General features: G+C 41.2%; 1 protein-coding gene and 1 long non-coding RNA gene across 2 annotated transcripts in view; one reads left to right on the top strand and one right to left on the bottom strand.

The window, feature by feature from the left end:
• Positions 1-20,680, bottom strand: part of UST (uronyl 2-sulfotransferase) — a 301,480-nt gene that overhangs the window by 141,580 nt on the left and 139,220 nt on the right. Inside the window, exons 3-4 of the mRNA XM_090041136.1 lie at positions 19,713-19,868; positions 7,910-7,989 (exon numbers count right to left, since the gene is read on the bottom strand). Coding sequence (XP_089897262.1) covers positions 7,910-7,989; positions 19,713-19,868 — 236 coding nt within the window. The remainder of the gene's footprint in view (positions 1-7,909; positions 7,990-19,712; positions 19,869-20,680) is intronic.
• Positions 14,336-20,680, top strand: part of LOC149873237 (uncharacterized) — a 36,533-nt gene continuing 30,188 nt past the window's right edge. The window contains exon 1 of the long non-coding RNA XR_016441597.1: positions 14,336-14,729. This is a non-coding gene — a long non-coding RNA (uncharacterized LOC149873237). The remainder of the gene's footprint in view (positions 14,730-20,680) is intronic.

Below are 20,680 nucleotides of genomic sequence, written 5' to 3'. Positions count from 1 at the left end.
CATGCAAAGGGTAGCATTACCACCACTGTGTGTAAGGATCCTCCTGTTCCCACCCCCACGTGCCTGCAACGGCAGCTGCTGCTCACCCCTATCACCGAATACCACTGATTTCCATCGCTGGCAGCAATCTGCAACAGTAAATTTGGCAGGAAGAAAAGCACTGGTTACAGTAGGGAGGCTGTGCTAAGTTCCTGGCTGCTGGTCATGCCGACACCTCCCCTCACAGTAGAGGTGGGGTGTAAGGTTGACATGAGGACTCCCCTTCTGGTGTCCCCTTTAAGCTGTGCTGCCATAGGCTGGATGAAAACTTTAAGCTAGGTACAGACATTCAAAAAGCATAAGGCAGAATTGATCCAAGTTATGCAGTTTTCTGCATGCGGTGTAGTTTAAATCAGTAGCAAACAGAACACACATTTGCCCTTGGTAGGGGTGGGGGTAAATCTTAGACTGGGTTTTGCCATTTTTAAACCAGTCTGTGTCTGCCAAACTTCTGTTCTCTTAGGGGTATAGACTGGTTTCTGACTACTTATATTGGTAAAAGTATAATGTCTGTACCTGGCCTTAGAGGCTGAATTTGGCCCATATGCCATAGGTTGCCGACCCTGTTCTAACAGACTTTACAAAATAAAGCAGGCATACTTCAAGCATGGTTTGAAAAATCCTCTTGCCAGTAGTTCATGAGAAAATGTCTTTGGCCATTTTGGCAAGGAGAGGGCTGGCACTCCAGGTTATGACTTCCTTCAGCAAAGTATTGCAGGTGTAAAATGCCAGGTATACATTTAAACTTATTACAAAACTTAAATGTTTAACTTCTATAAAATGTCATCTTTTATATAAAATCTATCTGTTCAAATTAAAAAAAAATACTGTAGGTGATGGAAACATGTTTGTGAATAATGAACTCTTATGCTAATAGCTTTTACATCAGTTTTCACTATTGCTGCTAATCAGTTAAACCGACAAAAATTAAGTCAGTTTCTACCGTTACTACTTGGGAGGCAGGCTGGGAGCCTGTGACAAAACTGATAAAAGAATGGCTCTTTGTGCTCTGGCCTGCCTTTTAACCCCATTGATATGCAAAACTGAAAGTTTCTAAAAGTACTTCACAGTATACTTATTAATTCTGAATGGCCCTACACAGAGAAAAAAAGAAGTGTTCAGGCAAAGTAGGAGAGATTTCTTCACAGAAAGTACTGAAGATAGCATGCTCTCTTTCTAGTATACATTTCCCAGGAGCTATGGACTGGGATGGAGGAAGAAAGCAAGCTTTGTTATCCCTTTCAGGAGATAGAGGAAAGTATGAAACTGCTAAACACATCTACAATCCAGAGATCAGTCTGAAATACGGATCATTGGATGAAGGCAACACCACTACCCTAACAGGAATTCTTGAAGACTACACCAGAGTTTTGCTCTGGAGCCTTGCTTGATATGCCATCCCTTTAACTAGTCACTGATCAATGTTTTCAAATCATGAATCAGAGCCATGTTCTGACTATCTTAGTTTCTTGGGAAATGCACAAGTTTTTACATTCAGCCCCTTCAAGATTAGGTCAAACTAGAGGTCGCATATTCCCCAGACAATCCTTGGCTAAACTATTATCTAGAGACAGATTATAGATACAAAGAAAGTTTCTGAATGAAGTCTAGCTGAAATATTTTTACAAAACAGTACCATTAATATTGAATATTGAATCTTTCTTATAATGAATCAACTCTCCAGGCAATGGAAAAACATGCATTGGTATCTGACGTTAGTGTCAGAAATCCCAAACCTTGATAATGCAGAAGATCTCTAAATAAAAGGACAATGTCTGGGGAACAGAAAGAACCTCTCAAACTATTTTACAATGAGCTCAATTGCTACAGGCCATCATTGAAACTACAATCAGATATGTGACTTAATACTGCATATTTAATTTAGAAAATAGATTCTTTAGTAAAAAAAAATATAAAACCCAATCAAATAAAAACTAATGGTCACTCATTTATAAAGACGTGCCAATAAAATGACCTATAAACCCACTGCACATGTGCAAATACTACTTAAGCACAATTGGGATATAAAGAAACCTACAGTTTTCAGTTGTACACTGGTTGCAACAAAGCCATCTTTGGAAGCAAGGAAGGATTTTTTAGAGTAGAATTTATTTTCACATGAAATTATACTGGACAAGTGGCAAGGAGAAATGTTTCAGGGGATGAGATTTCATCCTATGTGAATATAAAACAAATGGCACTTATACCTATGCTGTAAAAATATACCATACTCTCTGACTAGATGGAATTTGGTTGGGAAAGAGTCATATACTTCTCTTGCCCCTAATATCTAATATTTTGTACTGTCTTTGAAAAATCAATGCAACAAGTCCTCTTCTGTCCCCCAGATATTCCATTTACCTGCTCCTGTATTTTGGGAGGGAAAGTAGAGTGAAGCTAGAATGAAGAGGCAAGGCTGAATTCTAGGACCTTTATTTTTTAAAATGCAAACACTGACCATATAAAATGGAATCCACACAGACCAAATTCTCAGAAGGTAAGAATGCTTGTATCTTAAGATGTATAAACACTGAAACAAAGCAGTATCAGTGGAACAAGTGCTTTCAGTGCTGACAGTGTTTAAAGCTTCTGAAATTTAGTTCAAAAAATGTTTTGAAGACTCAGTATTTTGTACTGTATCCTATACCTGTGCCTGCAGCCAGGGGTCGATATGCTGGGCAGAAGAGGGGTGTTCTGGGGCACTTGCACCCTACTTTGATTCCTGCTCCACCCAAAATTTTAAAAAAATAACTGCCTAATGGCAGCAGCAGCATTTCTAGTCAGGTAGTGCTGAGGAAATCAATTGACTTCATGGCTCACTAAATCTAACTGATCCCTTCTAAATTTTTCATTCCATGGGTGTTAACAACCCTCTCCTTTTTATTGGTCTTGATGTTCCACCAATCAAGCTACCCTTTCTTTTTGCAATTCTGCTGTCTGTTAACAGGTCCTATTAATGAAATCCCTATTTCATAGCCCTGCAAATTGATTTTTAACTCATTCCAATGAAGTTATATTTGTTTTTACTTCAATCTTAAACTGAATATACAATGCTAAGCCCCTAGCAGATATGTAAAGCTTCTAGTTTATTTTAACTGGAGAAAAAGGTGCTTTTTTTATATGTGATGATGATGCACCTCATTCTGTACACCCCCCTTTTAAAAAAAAATCTAGATCTGCTCGTCTGCAGCCATAGCTTCAAAGTACATGCAACAATATTAGTTACTAGTTTAATAAATGGAATATTGGGAAGCTCTGGCAAAGATCTTTGTAGAAGATTAAGGTACTGATACTATTTATGAGGTATGGTACTATTTCTTCTAAATTAGTTCTTCAGTGCCAATACTTCACATGGGTTAAGTACAGACAGTCAAAAAGCCTGAGGCAATCTTTGCAGGTTAGTCTAAAATGTGTAGACTGAACTGATAATCAAGTGAACAGACATTCAACTTTTGATTCCGGAAATGTAACCACATGCTTGCAGTGGTCCAGGCCAGAAGCCTGGGGGGCACTAGGACATACCTGGCAGGAGCAGACAGCTTGGGCCAAGACTAACTCACCCACTTTGTGGGGGAGGGAAAGTGGTGTGGGAGATGCAAAGCATCCTGGGATACTGGACAACTTTGAGTTAACTTGAATCTGGAGGGGATCTGGGACAGAAGTTCAGTAAACTGATTTAGGTTAAATCGGTTAAGTCTGACACTACATCCCTCCAGGTTGATCTTAAATCGGTTTCAGCCATTTTGAAAGCAATTTATGTGCACTGAACTTCTGTTGTGTTACAAATTTGAACCAGTTTCTGATCACTTATATTGGTTTATCTGTAATTTCTGTCTCTAGCCATGGTGTTAAGGACACAGTTGCTTGACACACGTTTTCAAACGGAAGATAAAAATCAGGGCACATGATCAAGGTATTGGAATTAAATGAGGGTGGGGCTTTACAGTACATTAGCTTCATTGTAATATCTGCCAAGGTGCCTGCTCCTTCTATGTAGTAAATAAATTTAATCCATCATCACGTACTCAGTAAGAGAACTTTTGTTTGCTTACTACAGGGAAAGAACATGTTTATGCGTTGTTACCATACTGATGCACTGCAAAGTGGTGTCTCTTTTACTGCACAGGAAGTAGTGACCCCATTCTGTGGAATCTTGGCCTCTTGTATTCATTTAAACAGCAGAGGCACCAACCTCTGTGTCCTAAATCAATAACAAATTTGGGTAGTACATTCTACCTTACTCAAATTCCCCACTAGTTTTCCACAAATAGGGTACTTCTTCACACACACTCCTACAAAACAGTTCTCTAGTGTTGTTGTGTACTTCTTAATAATTGCTGTATTTTACACTAGAAGAGGCTGTAGGTCATTCATTCATTCATTTATTCATTCATTCAATTTACATGGTGCCCTCCGTAAAATTGGCTCAAGACTGCTTACAGAACTCCACCCAAGATAAATTGTAGAAATAAAGAGAATCATAGAATCATAGAAAATTAAGGTTGGAAGGGACCTCATTTAAGCCAACCCACCTACTCAAAGCAGGACCATCACCAAAGAAATCATCCCAGCCAAAGCTTTGTCTAGCTGGGTTTTGAAAACCTCCAAGGATGGAGCTTCCACCACCTCCCTGGGTAACCTGTTCCAGCATTTTACTACTCTCCTAATGAGAAAAATTCTTCCTAATATCTAACATAAACTTCCCATGCTGCAACTTGAGACCATTGTGCCTTCTTCTGTCATCTGCCACCACTGAGAACACTTTAGCTCCATCCTCTTTCGAACCCTCCTTTAGGTAGCTGAAGTTAAATCCCCTCTCAGTCTCCTCTTCTTTAGACTAAATAAGCCCAGTTCCCTCAGCCTGTCCTCATAAGTCATGTCCCCTAGCCCCCTCATCCTTGTTGCCCTCCACTGGACTCTCCCTAATTTGTCCACATCCTTTCTGTAGTGAGGGGTCCAAAACTAAGCACAGTACTCTAGATACGGCCTCATCAGTGCTGAACAGAGGGAAATAATCACTTCCCTTGACCTACTGGCAACACACACCAATGCAGCCCAGTATGGCATTAGCTTTCTTGGCAACAAAGGCACACTGCTGGTTCATATTCAGCTTATTGTCCACTGTAACCCCCAGGTCCTTTTCTGCAGAACTACTGCTTAGCCAGTCAAACCCCGGAAAAGTGCAGAACTCTGCACTTGTCCTTGTTGAACCTCATGAAATTCCTTTTGGCCCAATCCTTCAATTTGTGTAGATCACTCTGAATCCTAGCCCTACTCTTCAATGCATCTACTACTTCCCCCAGCTTGGTGTCATCTGCAAATTTGCTGAGGGTGCATTCTATGCCATCTTCCAGGTTGTTGATGAAGATATTGAACAAAACCAGCTCCAGGACCAATCCCTGGGGTACTCCTCTTGATACCAGCTCTCAACTAGACCTCAAGCCATTGATTACTACTCTGAGCCTGATGCTCCAGCCAGTTTTCTATCCACCTTACAGTATATTCATCCAGCCCAAACTTCGTTAGCTTGCCTGGGGAATGTTGTGGGATACTGTATCAGAAGCCTTGCTAAAGTCAAGGTAAACCACATCCACTGGTTTCCCCACAACCACAGAGCCAGTTATCTCAACATAGAAGGCAACCAGGTTAGTCAGGCATGACTTGCCCCTGGTGAATCAATGCCAACTGTTCCTAATTACCTTCTCCTCCAAGTGCTTAGAAATGGATTCCTTAAGGATCTGCTCCATGATTTTTCCAGGGACAGAGGTCAGGCTGACTGGTTTGTAGCTCCCTAGATCCTCCTTTTTCCCTTTCTTAAATATAGGCAATATGTTTGTCCTTTTCTAATCATCTGGGACCTCTCCTGATCACCATGAGTTTTCAAAGACGATAGCCAATGATTCTGCAATCACATCAGCCAACTCCATCAACACCCTTGGGTGCATCCCATCCAGCCCCATGCACTTGTTCATGTCCAGCTTTTCTACGTAGTCCCTAACCTGTTCTTTCACTACTAATGGCTACCAAACCCCTCCCCAAACTGTGGTGCTTGGAGCAGTAGTTTGAAAGCTGACCTTGCCTGTGAAGGTTGAGGCAAAAAAGTCATTGAGCATTTCAGCCTTTTCTGCATACTCTGTCATAAGGTTTCCTTCCCCATTCAGTAAGAGATCCACAGTTTCCCTGATCTTCCACTTGCTACCGATATAGTTGTAGAAACCCTTCTTGTTTAGAATATTTAAATACAACGGCATGTGATAAAACAAATGAGAATATGTTGAATAAATTTAACTGCTAGTATTGGAGTAACTGACTTCAGGATTATGAGACCACTGGGGGCAGAGGGGAAGGATGTTTAGAGATCCCTTCAAATGATCGCATGTAGGGGACCTTTGATTCATTCTGGTGCTGACAGCTCAGAGTAAATAATATTCTTCTACTTCTACACGTTGATACTGTTAAAGCATTTTTATTAAATATCTAACACACTGAAACTGTGTCCCCACATGCAGGGGTGTGCACTTGTAGTGGCACAAAAAGGCTGCTACTTTTTGCTGCTGCACACGCCCCTACATGTGGGCTGTGGTGCAGGGCCAAATGTCCCGCTAAGGGCAGATTGCTCCTTCTCAACTTCTCCCAGCTCCTGAAATGTTGGAGGAGCCAGGGTAGACCTAGAGGAAGCAAGTCACCCTCACCGGCAGCCAGAGCATCCCTCTGGAGAATGCAGCTTCCACTTGCTCCTGTGTGCATGCACTGTGCTGCTTTTTTTGTTGTGGGGTTTTTGGGGGGGGGGTTTGATACTGGGAGTTACTAATATCAAATTTTGGTTCTATGCTGCAAATTTGCAGCATGGCACACAGTTGCATATGCACTGCACGTAGTTTGCAGCATCTCAGACAGATTTGAGGCACTACAAATCATATGTGCATGCTCATCTGGATGTACTGTGAAGTACTGAAATAGTATTTTTTTCCTTCCTGCCATGTGATGTACGATGTGTGATAAACAAGATGTCACTCACAATCAGGAATGTAAAAATCACAAATCACACATGGTAAAGACTGTGAAGATTAAAAAAATAGTGCAATTCTTTAAATGGGTGTTTACTGACAGGGCTCTGAGAAATCCCCAGCTTCTGCAGACTTTCTTATTAAATTTATTTCAGATTAGAGTGGTTAATATTTTTTCCCAACGATTTATTAAATACTTTGGGTATTCTAAAGAATGATAGGATCTGACAAAAGTAGGCTGTTGCCTGTGAAAACGTTTCCCCCTCTGAACCAGTTAGTTTCTGAGGCACCATCTTGCCCTGCCTTCTGCCTGAAGGATGAAGGAGTATATTACAAATATATTAATATAAAATCATTAGACCAAATGCGTAAAACCAATGAAGTCAGTGGAGTTGAATTTGGCCCATTATCACATATGGTACATTGGCAATAGGTACACGACAGCATACATACTAGTTTATACAACCTCTTGTTCCAAGCATTTGCATTTTAAAAGGTAGAAGTTAATAAGTAATACATGGTTTGGGCTACCATAAAGAAGGGTAAATCAATTGGAAATCTAACAAATTCCATTTATACAAGAGAATATACTAGTACATAACTTTTTGAGCTGGAAAAGGTATAAACCAAGATAACCTCTGTAAGCAAAAGCAGGCAACAGCATGCCAATTATTAAAAACAAACTGTTCATGCACATTATATAGCAAAAGTCTCAATTTTAACCATACTTGAGGTTCTCCAAGATTTAAAAACAAAATCACAGCAATAACAAACAGTCATTTGAAAATGAAGGTGGTAAAAAATTCTGTAATGCAGTTCACAAAAACAAAGAATTAAGCTTTGTAAATGACAAAGCAGCTTACCTTGAGAAGTTGAGGAAATGAACATGTCTAGTGAATAAATAGGGTTGCTCAGCAGTGCTTATATTTTTAATCAGTTCCATCTAAAAGAAATATTAACAAGATTAACAAATAAATATAAGTACACCAAGTCAATTTTTTATTAGAAACATAGTTCTCAAACAATATATAACCATTTAGTTTCCAAGTCCAAAACCTACTATAAACAAACAAACAAACAAACAAATAAATAAATCTGCCCGTATAATCCGAGTAATTCTATGACTACTCTTTTTGCCCATGTATGGTGAGTAGACGTATGCAGATCAATCATGTTGTCTAAGCTTCCACCTTAACATTGCAAATCTAGGTTGAAATTATCATACAGCCAGGAGTTCACTTGCTTCCAAAACTTAATATTTGCTTTATTTTTAAATTAAAAACCCTTGCTCTGTTCAAATCCCAATCTGAATTCTGCAAATGGTTTGTATCCTTAAAAATAGCTTAAACACTGACTCTGGCAACTGCATTTCCAAAACCCAGTGTGCATCAGAAAGTGTGGCTGAATCCATAACAGTTTTTACATAATGATAATAGTTCCTGTCATTGTTCAATTGCTATGGATAGAAGTCTGGTCATCTATACAAGCAAATGTTTACCATTTCCCTTTTACATGTCATATTAAGAAAGTGACTGTAATTTATACTTCATACAAAATCCTTTTCAAAAGCTGGTGCCAAGTTTTAGTTCTTTTAACCTACTTGCAGTCAAAACATTTTAGTACAAATTTTTAAGAATTGTCTCATTTTTTATTTGCATTATTAAAGATAATTAAAATGTTAACATATAAAACAGCTGAGATTAAAAACGGTAAATGCATGGGAGGGTACATCCGTATGTGCACAGACGTCTATCTTTTATAGCATTCTGGAACATACTAGGGCCTGAAAGTGTTAAATGGAATATGTACCAAAAATTCCAAGCATTCTTGTTGCTCTGACTTCCTGACTTCTACTCTCCTCAGATTTTACTTGGCTGCATCTGTTCTGTTCTCTAATATAAGCTACAATAGAGAATAAACAACATTGAACGACAGCATTTGAAGAGCACAGAAATTAAACTGATACATTTTACAAACTGTGGAGAAACTGGAAAAAATTCATAGTTTAAAGAGAAGTAATAAAGCCAAACCAATTGCTTGATAAAATCTGGATAACTATGCAAGCTAAAAACAAGCAAAATAGAGACATACAATCTATTATTTAACGATTTAAATATGAATTATCCTACTAAAATCTGACAGAACTTAATAGAAAGTGAGCTCCATAGGGAGAGACATAATTTATATTAAATGAGACAGTTTGAAAGCCATGTAAGAAATGTTAGTGCTTCCTATTATATACTATAAGACTTTTCAATGAGCAAAGCTGGCTACCCACCTTATTTTAACAACAAGGGGCAAAGGGTAAAAAAACTAACCCTTTCCACTGCTGGGATGATAACTTCAGAAGGACCCAAACTATACAGAACTATGTCAGGCTGGAGAAATTTACCTTAGTGTGGAAAATCTGCTTTGGCTACCCATTTTGATGTCTTGACACTGTCACTGCTTTTCTTTTATGTATCACAGTTCATTGCTACTTCTCAATTCTGTTTTTCATTTGTAATTTTAGATTTTTCTAAAGATTTTTATCATGACTGCATCTAAGTCATACTGAGCCTTTCCATCCTGGGGGATGGAATTAAAAAGCAACTGGATTTTCATAGTTTAGGGGTGCATCCACCTGTGCCATTAATGGACATAAATAAACTCTAGAGTTTTTTTGCTCCCAGGCATACCGTTTGAATGGGCTGGCAGAGGATCCTGTGTGTGTGTGTGGGGGGGGGGGGGGGGGGTGTCAGCCTCAAGGCTGCTCTGACCAGGCTCCATGTGCTGCGGAGGGGCTGGCTGAGGCATAAGGTGCTTCAACACACAGGGTGCCTGATGACTAGCCCCACACTGAAGCACCCTGTATCCCAGACAGACAGGGCAGGGTCTACACATGTGTTGCTGCACACCAAAAAACTGCAGCAGGGGAGTTCTTGTATTTACAAGTACTCACCTGCTCTGGAGCTTATTAGTTTTATACGCCCTGATAGGGGTGTACATGTAGACGTGGAGACATTTACTATGCAGTTAATTAGTCAACTATTCAGTAAACATCTTATGTAGATGTGCCCTATCAGACATATGCCTCTCTATCCCTGTGATCAACAATAGATGTTGATCTCCACAGTGTGTGTGAGGGCCAGTGATGTAGTCATGAACTTATCTCCACCCTGTTAGGCATGCATCTCTACTGGTAGACTGTCACTGTCATACTTGCTCCAGCATGTGAAAGATCAGGGTTATTTCTTTTGGATTAGGTCTATAAATATTATGCACTCTAGGGAAGAGGAGAAAAAAAGAGAGGGGTTTGAAAAAGAAAAAGTTAATGGGATGTGGCAACACAAAGGCAGAAGATACCCTGTGATAAAGCAGAAAAACGGGTCTATTGCCGAGGTCCCAATCTCCCACCAATTCTTATATGGCATAATAGTTCATTGTAATAACAAAGGCAATTCTTGAAGTAATCCTGCCGAGTCATATGAAAATACAGTAACTCCCCCAACTGAACAGTATATGCTACCTTTTCCTAACAAACTACAGGCTGGAAACACACCACAGTGATTTTAAGTAGCCATCCTAATTAATTTCTGGATTGCTTAAACCAAATATAAATAGCTTCTTCTACAACTCTCGCAGTACAGTATTTCAAAGACTAACAGAGACACTTGCACACAATCCGGGCAAAAGAATATAAAGAACTAGATTAGATTGCACAGGGGAGCACAGAACACTCATTTTCCAGCAAAAGTTACTGTTGCCAAACAAATGTCAGCATCTTGAATTTGCTGAATAGGTGGCGGCTGTTTTTGAAGATCCTCATTAAGAGGCTCCCTTAGCTTCAAGCAAGGACTAAAAGAGAGGCTACAATGGCTGAATCTCAGGTGGCACTTCTTTAAAAAAAACCTGTATTGTAGGAAAAATGAACCTGTTGGCACTATATACTTTATGGTATATTTTAACTGCTTCATTTCACTTGCATGAACATGTGGCATAGGGAAGTCATTCACTACTGATGAATATTCACTTCACCACAACATGGTGCTGAAACAGTTCTTGATGGAATGTGTTAAAGCATAAATATGCACACATCTGTCTTGTAAAAATATATTACATGGTGTCTTACATTAACATGCGTCTGTCTCAACAGCATCAGTTTGCTAGGGTTACCATATATCCAGTTTTTCCTGGGCATGTCCTCTTTTTTGGTCCCCATGTCCTTGTGTCCCGGTGGGTTTTTAAAATTGGAGTATATGTCCAGGTTTTCGCTTTGCCTCTGCTTTCCCAGGCACTAGCAGCTTGGCTGCTTGGGACTGGGAGCAATGGAGAAGGTGACTGGCTGTCAGGTGTCACGTGCTCTGTGCAGGGCCCGGCAAGCTGCTCCTAGGTAAGAGACACAGAGTGTGTGTGTGTGTGTGCGCGCGTGCATGTGTGCGTGCGTGTGCACATATGCAAGCACACACACCCAGGAGCTGTGTGGGCAGCAGGGTCGGGGGGGGCAGGGTGCTTTGGGTCGGCAGTGAGGGGCACTAGCAGGGGTGGGGGGCAGGGGCTTAGGAGTGAGGGACAGAGGAAAGTCACAGGCATATCACTGCCTCCCCCATCATATACCCTTCCCTGCTCTTCCTACCCCTTCTGCTCCCCACTGCCACAGGTGTCCTCCTTTCTGATACTGGAAATACAGTAACCCTACAGTTTGCCAACAGAGCTTTCATATCAGGGCACAACTCCAGAATTTGATTTCAGTGCCAGTCCTGGCTCAGGTTAAGTCTTGGGACTGGCCTAACTGAGGCTGGCATGGGTCAGGAACAAAATAAACTTGGAGAGCTCTGTGACAGTATTTGACTGCACAGTCTGACTTTATGCAACACCTGCAACCACACTCAATTTCTAGAATGACGATTCAGAACTCTTATGTCCAACTTGATGTCCAAAACTTGTGGCTGTATTTTCCATTGCCTCAATCCAATTCCACTTTGATGACTTGATTTCAACTTCAAGGCAAAATATGCTGGGTCAGAAGGGCTGGCAGCCTGACCCTCTTCTCAGGCAACTGTGGTTGCTCCCTACTGTGTAAAACATCTCTCTCATCCAAAATAAAGGCCTATCTTTTCTCAGGAAGAGGCAAGAAAAGAGTCAGTAGAGATTGATACCTAGGCTGCATACACTAATTCAAATAATCCAGGACACTTCTCCCAGGTTTGTTTTTTTGAAAGAAAAACTGACCTGTACAGAAATTCAGAGAGAGAAGCAGAGAGCTTGTAGTGAGGATGCTGGGCAGCCAGAGGCCCCGAAAGCATGCAATCAAGCAGACAGCTTTGCAAGGGGGGTTTCTTTGGGTTTTTTTTTTTTTTTTAGTGAGTGTAGACAGGGATAGTTAGGGTCAGGGAAGGTAGGGGCAGGGTCTTTGCTGTGCCCAGAAGAGTCCTTCATGTTTTCCCCTTCTTCATGCTGTGTTTGAGCTCAGCCAATGCTGGGCAGGGAGTATTAAGCTTGTATGTTTCCCTGCACCCAGGTGTTGTAGTGCGATTCAGGCAGGAACAATCCAGGAGCATAACATGCCCCCTAAATTCTTCAGCACTGAACTTTTCCAGCCCAAAGCACTCAGGGATCTTGTTCTGCTCTCTGTTTGGCTGAGACTGATGCACTGGCTGTGGGACAGGGCAGAAAAATGAGCAAAGCATACTGGGATTGGGGAGGTCAGCTGCTGCTGGTACGTAAGTTCCACCTCCTGACAGCTATTCTCTGGGGAGCCACTTCACTCAGGTTGTTCCCAAGTGGTCTCTTTTACTCTGGGAGATAAATTACAAAACTTCTGTACACTTCTGGTTTCTTCAGAGAGAACAGGGACTCTTCCTGGAGAAACTGAATGTCTAAGCCCATAGTGAGGAAGAAGCAAGAGGAGGAAACAGTCAGGCTTTGTGAATAAATGGGAAAAAAGGTGAAGCAAACCAAAAAGCACTTAAAAGAATCTTCCAAAGTCAGTGATAGGTTTGAGGAAGACCAAAAGGAATAAGCAACAGCACTTGGTGCAAGAAAAATGAGAGAAGAAAGAGCAGTGGTGAATTCAGAGGAAAGGAGAGGAAGATGAAGAGGACATACCTGTAACTGAAGAGTGAAAATACATTATAGGGCAGACTAGACAAAGAGAAGAATGAATGAAGTATGTGCTTGTTGTAGTAAGGAGCATGGAAATTCATCCCCTCTCTCTTGATGCTGCCATGATCTCTCTTGTTAGGAATTGCCTCGATCCTGGCTCAGGAAAATAACTGAAGGGCAAATAATTTGCCTCCAAACATCCTAGATGGTAGCAACCAGCTTAAAATATTGAATAAAGTTCTATGAAGAGGGAAAAAGAGCTATTATTAAAAGGGGAGGGATGAGAAGCAGCAGGAATGTGGCATCATACACCAGTATGCTATCACCAGCTAATACAGCCCTTGGCAGTAATGGCCCAATGCTGGATTTTGGTTGCAGGAGAAGAGTGACCAAGAACTACAGGTCTATATGGTACACTGTGCTTGAGGAGAACAATACACAAGACAAACATTTTCAGGGATTTCAGAAGTTAGCAAACAAGAGCAAACCATCTTCAAAGACCCTTTTACCTGACAACTGTGCTAGCATAAATTCTCTGCCATGTTTAGAGATGTCTCAATTATAAAACAATTTAAATAAACGTGCAAGAGTTAAGGATTTCTTAGAGTGATATCTCTTACTGGATCACTGTATAATTGGTACAGAGTTAGACATGCCATGAACCAGGTCATGGATTTTCAAATGAGCTTAGTGTTGGTCTCCTACAATCCCGACTTCAAGACACTGAAGTCTGAGTACTTGGAGCAGTTGCCTGGGAAGCTGAAACTGTTCTACTAATTCCTGGGAGACTGGATATGATTTGCCAGGGAAAATGAACCTTTTTGGACTTCCTTAAGTATGATGTCCTGGACCAAAACCTCATGTTTGTACACAAGTGTCTGGATCAATTTAAGAAGGTCTGACCTGATAAAGGAGATCTTATATTCAAAAGCCTGTCTAACTATGTTCCAACTATGAAGTTGGTGCAATAAAATTTATCACCCTAAGAAAACCTTGCTTCTTGCATGATTGCTGGACCATCACTGCTACAACACCACTTTTATATCACCATAACATTTAAATAAATGAGCAGTAAAAGCTTGATTTTACAGACTTAAGGAATAATAGGCCTGACTCTATCCTAGCCTAGATTCTTACTTGTTCCCCTATACTAGCAGCAAGTTTGGGCATAGACTTAAGCACTGGTTACAAAATAAGATTTTTGCTCGAGTTCAGAACCCTGAAGTTTTAAACAGGGCTGACAGCTACTCAGTCTCAGGTCCCAGTTTATAACCAAACAGCATAATGTTATTTTAAACCCATCAAAGGAAGAAAATCAAACCTAGGAGCAAAACTCAAAGCGGGCATTTCCTCCATATGCTAAAACCCCAACTTACCTTCCTTATCCTAAGTCCTTTAGTGCCCCATCAAGTCAAAATGGATCAGCATAATCAGTACTTGAATTTGGAATGCTGCTGCATTTTCAGCAAACTCCACCAGATGGCATAACAAAAAGACTCAAGAAAACTAGATGGGACTCTTTCCCAAGTGAAATAAACACGGTTGATACCTTAGTCATGACTTTATTTGAAAAAGAAAACTAAAATTCAGTCTTGCAAGGTAGGACACCTTGATTCTCCCCTATGAATATTTATCTCCCTGTATTATGATGCTCAGAGCAGCTGCCTCTTGTTTCTGATTTATTTTAAAAAGAAAAGTAAAATGTTTTGTTCCACTGGGAAAAAAATCAGTAGAAAACCCTGCCTAAAGAATTTGAAAAACTACTTGGACAGCAAGCAAACTGCTGCATTTCATCAGGAGTGAATTCAAGTTCAAAATGTAAAAGCAGTGAGGCCAGCAAGACTTTCCAAGTTCAACATTATGTCAGTTTATGATCTTCATTAACATTAATACAAAACAAGAAGAGATACTTACTGTCTCTCTTTCGCAGTCTTCTATGTTTTTAACCTCTTTTGTCCATCCACTGAAGTCTTTACAAAAGGGCTTTATAAATTCAGTCTTTATATACATCACAGTACATATATATTTCATTTTTTGTTCCTACTTCATTAGTGTAGTAATTCGAATCAGTTTTCATTTTCAACCCTCAAATGTTGGAGGTGTCTATTAAAGCTCCATAAAAATCACTGACTAGAACTGTGGAAGAGGCTCACTATGCCCAGTCTGCTGACTGGAATGAGAAGAGACAATATAAAAGCATCAGATCTGGGAGGAAGGTAATGATGAGAACAATACAGAAGTTGTTCTTCACTTTAGGGTTGTCTGTACTTGTGAAACTGGGGAACAGCAAGTTCTCATCAAGATAATGAAAACAAATGAGACAGTACTGGTTTCCATGATAATCCATGAAAGTTTAAGGAACTTTATTTTTTTTCTTAATAGGCCCATAATAATTCTCCTACCATATCTCTTTTTTTGTGCATACAGCCTAAAAAAAGTGAAACAACTCTTCCTGAAAATTAGGAAAAAAGAAACCCGAGAATAAATTTATTCAACTGTAAAACCATTTGTCAAGAGTTATTTTGAAGTAGAGTATTACACCTAAAAACAGAACTATAATACAAGCTTAAAATTAAATACATCTAAACAATCCTTAACTAAAGTACCATGCCATTAGCATCCTTGTAATTTGTAAGTTAAGCACCTTGTTCTTTTGTGGTTTATACATGGCTAATTTTAGCAGTGATGCAGACAGCCATTACAAACATTTACCTGAATCATCACTAAAAAGAACAACCTTTCAGCAAGAAAACGTACACACAGGATACCTGATAGAGTGCTTTGTAAAGGTTTTGTTTTGGTATTATTTATATTAATACTTAATGAAAAAGATGATGTAATAGACTTTTATAGTTGCAGTTTCAAGTGGTAACTGGGATTTAGAAACTCTATCTTATCTATAATATTGTTATGGCTTGTTATGATAACTGGTGGTGTATTCATTGCTCTTCCCTTGGATAAAGATAAGCAACTGTTCTACACTGTTATGGAACAAGACAACCAAAATGATAGAAAAACACAGATGCATGTTGGCAGAGGGGCCTTTCTGCATATTGTCTTGTGAAAAGGGGTAACATGTAATATGTTTGTATTTTGGACCCTCTCCTCAGACCATAAACTTGTCATGGTGGACAGGCTTCTGTGTTCCAATGACCCTCAGAGCTATGTCATCTGGAGTCTTGCACTCTTAGTAGGGTCTCCCCTGGTGAATGGATCCAAGGTGAGGTTCCAGACTAAGCATGGTCCAAACTCCTGAAGACCCCAATGATGAAACAGGAATACTTGAAGACCTGCTGGTTCTCTGTGGCTGTGAATGTGGATGAGGGCTGCAGTGGGATGGAGGTTTCTAATTGTCTTGGACATCCTTGCCAGTGTTCAGGGCTCCTTCTTGTCAAGCTCATGTGCTTGTCACTTGCGCACCAGCTTCCCCACGTTAAAAGATGTTATGCACAGCACTCTGCCAGGGATGTTAACATCTCCCACAAACCAAGTCCTGTGGCGACAGACGAGTGGCAGTGGGACAGAAACGGTGATTTCTGGCAGTCCCTAGTCACAAATTTGCATGTAAGTGGCGGTTGTGTGATAGTCATTTTGCTGTAACTTACAGACACAGAAGTACAATTTGGCATCTGCAGCTGTGACTGCAGTCCTCTTCTAGCTTTCCCCCTTCGTGGGGTACCCACAAAGCAGAGGGGGTTGAGGCCTTATGGTGCCCCATCCTTGCTTTTCACTGGGGAGGCACAGGTGTGGCATTTCTTGAAGACTGCCACACCACACCATCCAACCCCCACAGGGTGTCATTTCAGGTCTTACCCAGGACCACAGGAACCTCCTCCATGCTCATACTTCTTACCCTAACCTCCAGATGTTCTAGGAGCTGTTCTCCTCAGGCTGTGTGATGTTGCTCCACTGGCTCCCTAGATGCAACTGCCAGCTCAGTTCCTAGGGCCTGGGCTTATACCCTAGCTGCCCAGCCCTCATTAAATCTGGGTTTCCCCCTTGCGGTCATGTGACTGCATAATTGGGCCTAACTGCACCTATTGGCTGCTCCACAGCCTGCTCAAACCCCTTAAATTGGTGGGCGCCAAATGTGCCCTGCCACAACCCTCCAACCAGCAAAAACAAGAGACATATCAACAGGACATCAACAACCAGTGGTGGTAAGCAGAGGCCATGAAGATCTAGAGTTTTGCTGACCAACATGACATGAGAAGCTTCTTTCAAACAATAAAAAACATCCACAGGCCACATTCCAATGGCCCAACCTCCTTGTGATCCCAGGATAGTTCCACCCTTCTCACGGACAATGTATCCATCAACCAACACTGGAAGGAGTACTTCAAGACACTACTCTACCACGAATCTGACATCTCAGCTGACACCATTGAGTCCATCCCTCAACACTAAGTAATAGAACCTCTTGCTGATCCTCCATCCTTCAAGGAAGTCTGGCGTGCCATCACTCAGACCAAGAACAATAACGTGCCAGGGCCAGGTGACATCCCTGCAGCAGTCTTCAAAGCTAGTAGAAAAGCAGTAGCACAAAAATTCCACCAACTTCTCATCAAAATATAGGTTAATGAGGAAGCTCCACCTGACTTAAAAGAATGCCAACATTGTGACCATTTTCAAGAAAGGGGACAAGTCAGTGTGTGGGAACTACTGAGGCGTTGCCCTCTTCTCCCTTGCCAGGAAGATTCTTACTCACATCCTTCTGAATTGCCTCCTCCCACTTGCCTTCCAAAATCCCAGACTACCTTGGGGTACCACCGACATGATTTTTGTTGCACAACAGATCCAGGAGAAGTGTAGCAAGCAACACCAGGAGCTGCTTATGGCACTCATTGACCTAACCACCGCCTTCCACTCCATCAATCTTGAAATCTTATGGAAGGTGCTGGCTAGATTTGGTTGTCCACAGAAGTTCATCAGTGTCCTCAGGCTACTCCACCACAGTCCTTTGCAATGGATCAGAGACAGACCCATTTATCATCTGTACTGGTGTCAAGCAGGGCTGCATCATAGTCTCAACCTTTTTTTCCCCCACCTATCTTGCTGTAATTTTGATTCTCATCCATGACCGCCTTCCTCCCAGAATTGGGACTGAGTATCAAATGGACAGTCAAGCTTTTCAACCTGCAGTGTCTTTACAGCAAAACGAAAATTACCAAGACTGGCATCACTGACCTTCGGTACACTGACAACTGTGTTGTTATCCTCACACACAATGAGACTGATCTGCAGTCAAGCCTTGATTTTTTTCTCAGGTGCCTATCACAGCATGGGACTCTCCCTTAACATTGGGAAGACCAAGGTGCTCCATCAGCCTGCCCCAGCACAAGCTGCCTCTCTCCCCCAACAAATTACCACTGATGGAGAATCCGTGGAAAACATTGAGCATTTCTCATACCTTGGCAGTCACCTCTCCCAGTCACTCAATCAGTCTTAATGTAGAAATCAAACATAGGATTTGCTGTGCCAGAGTATCTTTTGAAAACCTGCTTCACTGTGTCTTTGCTGATTGAGATCTGCAGATGGAAACTAAGATTCTGGTCTACAATGCAGTGCTGATCCCCACCCTCCTTTATGGGTGTGAGATGTGGATGATATATAGAAGCCATCTTAAGCACCTTTAATGTTTCCATCAGCGTTACCTCAGGAAGATCCTCTGCATTAGATGGGAAGACCCCAATACCAGGACCCTCTCTGCCGCTAATATAACCAGCATTGAGGTAAAGATCACAAAATGTCAACTCTGCTAGGCTGGCCGCTTTGTGCAGATGGCTGACACTCAGCTCCAAAGCAAGTCCTCTTCTCTCAACTTAGTCATGGTAAGAGGACCCACAGAGGATAGAGGAACACCTACAAGGACATCCTGAAAGCATAAGTTAAGAAGGGTAGCATCATCCCTACAAATTGGGAAGTGCTGGCAGGTAACAGGTCTAATGACGCTGCACCATACATCAAGGCAGAGCCCACTTCAAACAGAACCGTCTTGCTCAGGAATCCGAAAAATAACAGAAGAGGAAGGAAAGTACACAACATCCTAGCCAACAGTTGCTCCCCCCTCCACCCCCCTAGGGCATCACTTGTCATATCTGTGGAAAAACTTGTAGAGCACAGATCAGACTCCTCAGACACCTTAAAACTCACCTGTAATCCCCACCCCTTGGCAAACATAATCCTCATATCAAGGGACAGCCAACTGATTTACCATTTTGAGCAGAGGGGAAAAGTGTCAGACACAGAAAAAAACCAGAGGAGAGTGAGAAACTAAGGAAAGCTCAGAAACGGACATAACAGCACTGGTAGCATGGTCCTGAAAAAAAGTGTTGGGGTCAAGTTCTGGCTGTAAGTAAAGAAACTCTCTCCTATTATACTCTCTGCTTTATTCAAGGACCTTGTACACCCTGGATAAACAAACAGGATTGCATCAAAAAAAACTGGCTACAACAATTTCTCCCCCTAACCAAAACAACCTTAATTCAAATAGCACAGCAGAATATTTTCAGTGTGACATCACTAGACCTATCATTTTCTTTTCTAACTTTACAGTAAAGAAAATGAACATAAACAACTTACCTGTTCACTTTTGGTCAGTCTAGTTTTGTTATGTATATCAGATGTGACTAGGTTGAACCCATGTTTCTCTGAGAGGATCCTCAAAAGTAAAACCACAGTTCGACTCCCACACTTTCCAACTCTGTTGTACACCACTTGGCTAGGGAAAGGAAGTACCTAGATAAAGAATGAAGACAAATACAATTAGCATATTAATATTTACATTTCTATATACTCAGAGACACCAAGGAAATGTGCTGTGACTCCAGAGAGAAACATGGCTAGGATACTGTATGCATCCCCAGCACTGGGTGCACCCAAGGCTGGGGATTTTGACTGGGGTATGCCAATACCCCTGCTGGTCTAAAAAAACTGGAGGTTCCTGGTGAGAGGGTCTTGTTCCTCCACTCAGGGTCAGGAAGGAAATTTCACCCCACAGTCAAATCAACATGAACTATAGGGGTGTTTTGGCTTTACTCTACAGCAGAAGTCACAGTCCTTTTGAGTGTATTTTAACAAACAGCAGTAACAAAAAATTGACAGTCCTGATCCCCCTGCTTTATCTAGTAAATTAGGGTATTCTTGGTGTGTTGGAGCATTGTGCCTGGTAGTTGTGCAAGAGTTCACGCATTTAATAAGATAAACAAACACTTGTATAGTATGATGCAGATAGGGATGCTTCTGCCTGGAGCAGGAGCATGGACTAGATGACCTTCTGAGGCTTCTTCTAGGTCTACTTGTCTCAAATCCTATGATTCTATCCATATCTAAATTATAAGCATTTATTTCTACTAGCAAGCTACAAACATATGCCTTATATTCTTTAGCATATTAATGGAAGGCCAGATAGTTCAAAAGATGTAGATGAGATATGGAGACTTCCACCTCTAGTTTGCAGATTGAGGTGCTAGTCCAGGTCAGTTGTGACTACGAGACACTAGGCTGCTGCTTGATGACTTATTAAAGAAATGGAAGGGGTTACGTTTGCT

The sequence above is a fragment of the Crocodylus siamensis genome, chromosome 1 (assembly GCF_052110815.1).
Source record: "Crocodylus siamensis isolate JL-2025a chromosome 1, ASM5211081v1, whole genome shotgun sequence".
NCBI classification, from domain to species: Eukaryota; Metazoa; Chordata; order Crocodylia; family Crocodylidae; genus Crocodylus; species Crocodylus siamensis.
Note: the sequence above shows the minus strand (reverse complement) of the source record. Positions and strands in the feature narration are given on the sequence as shown.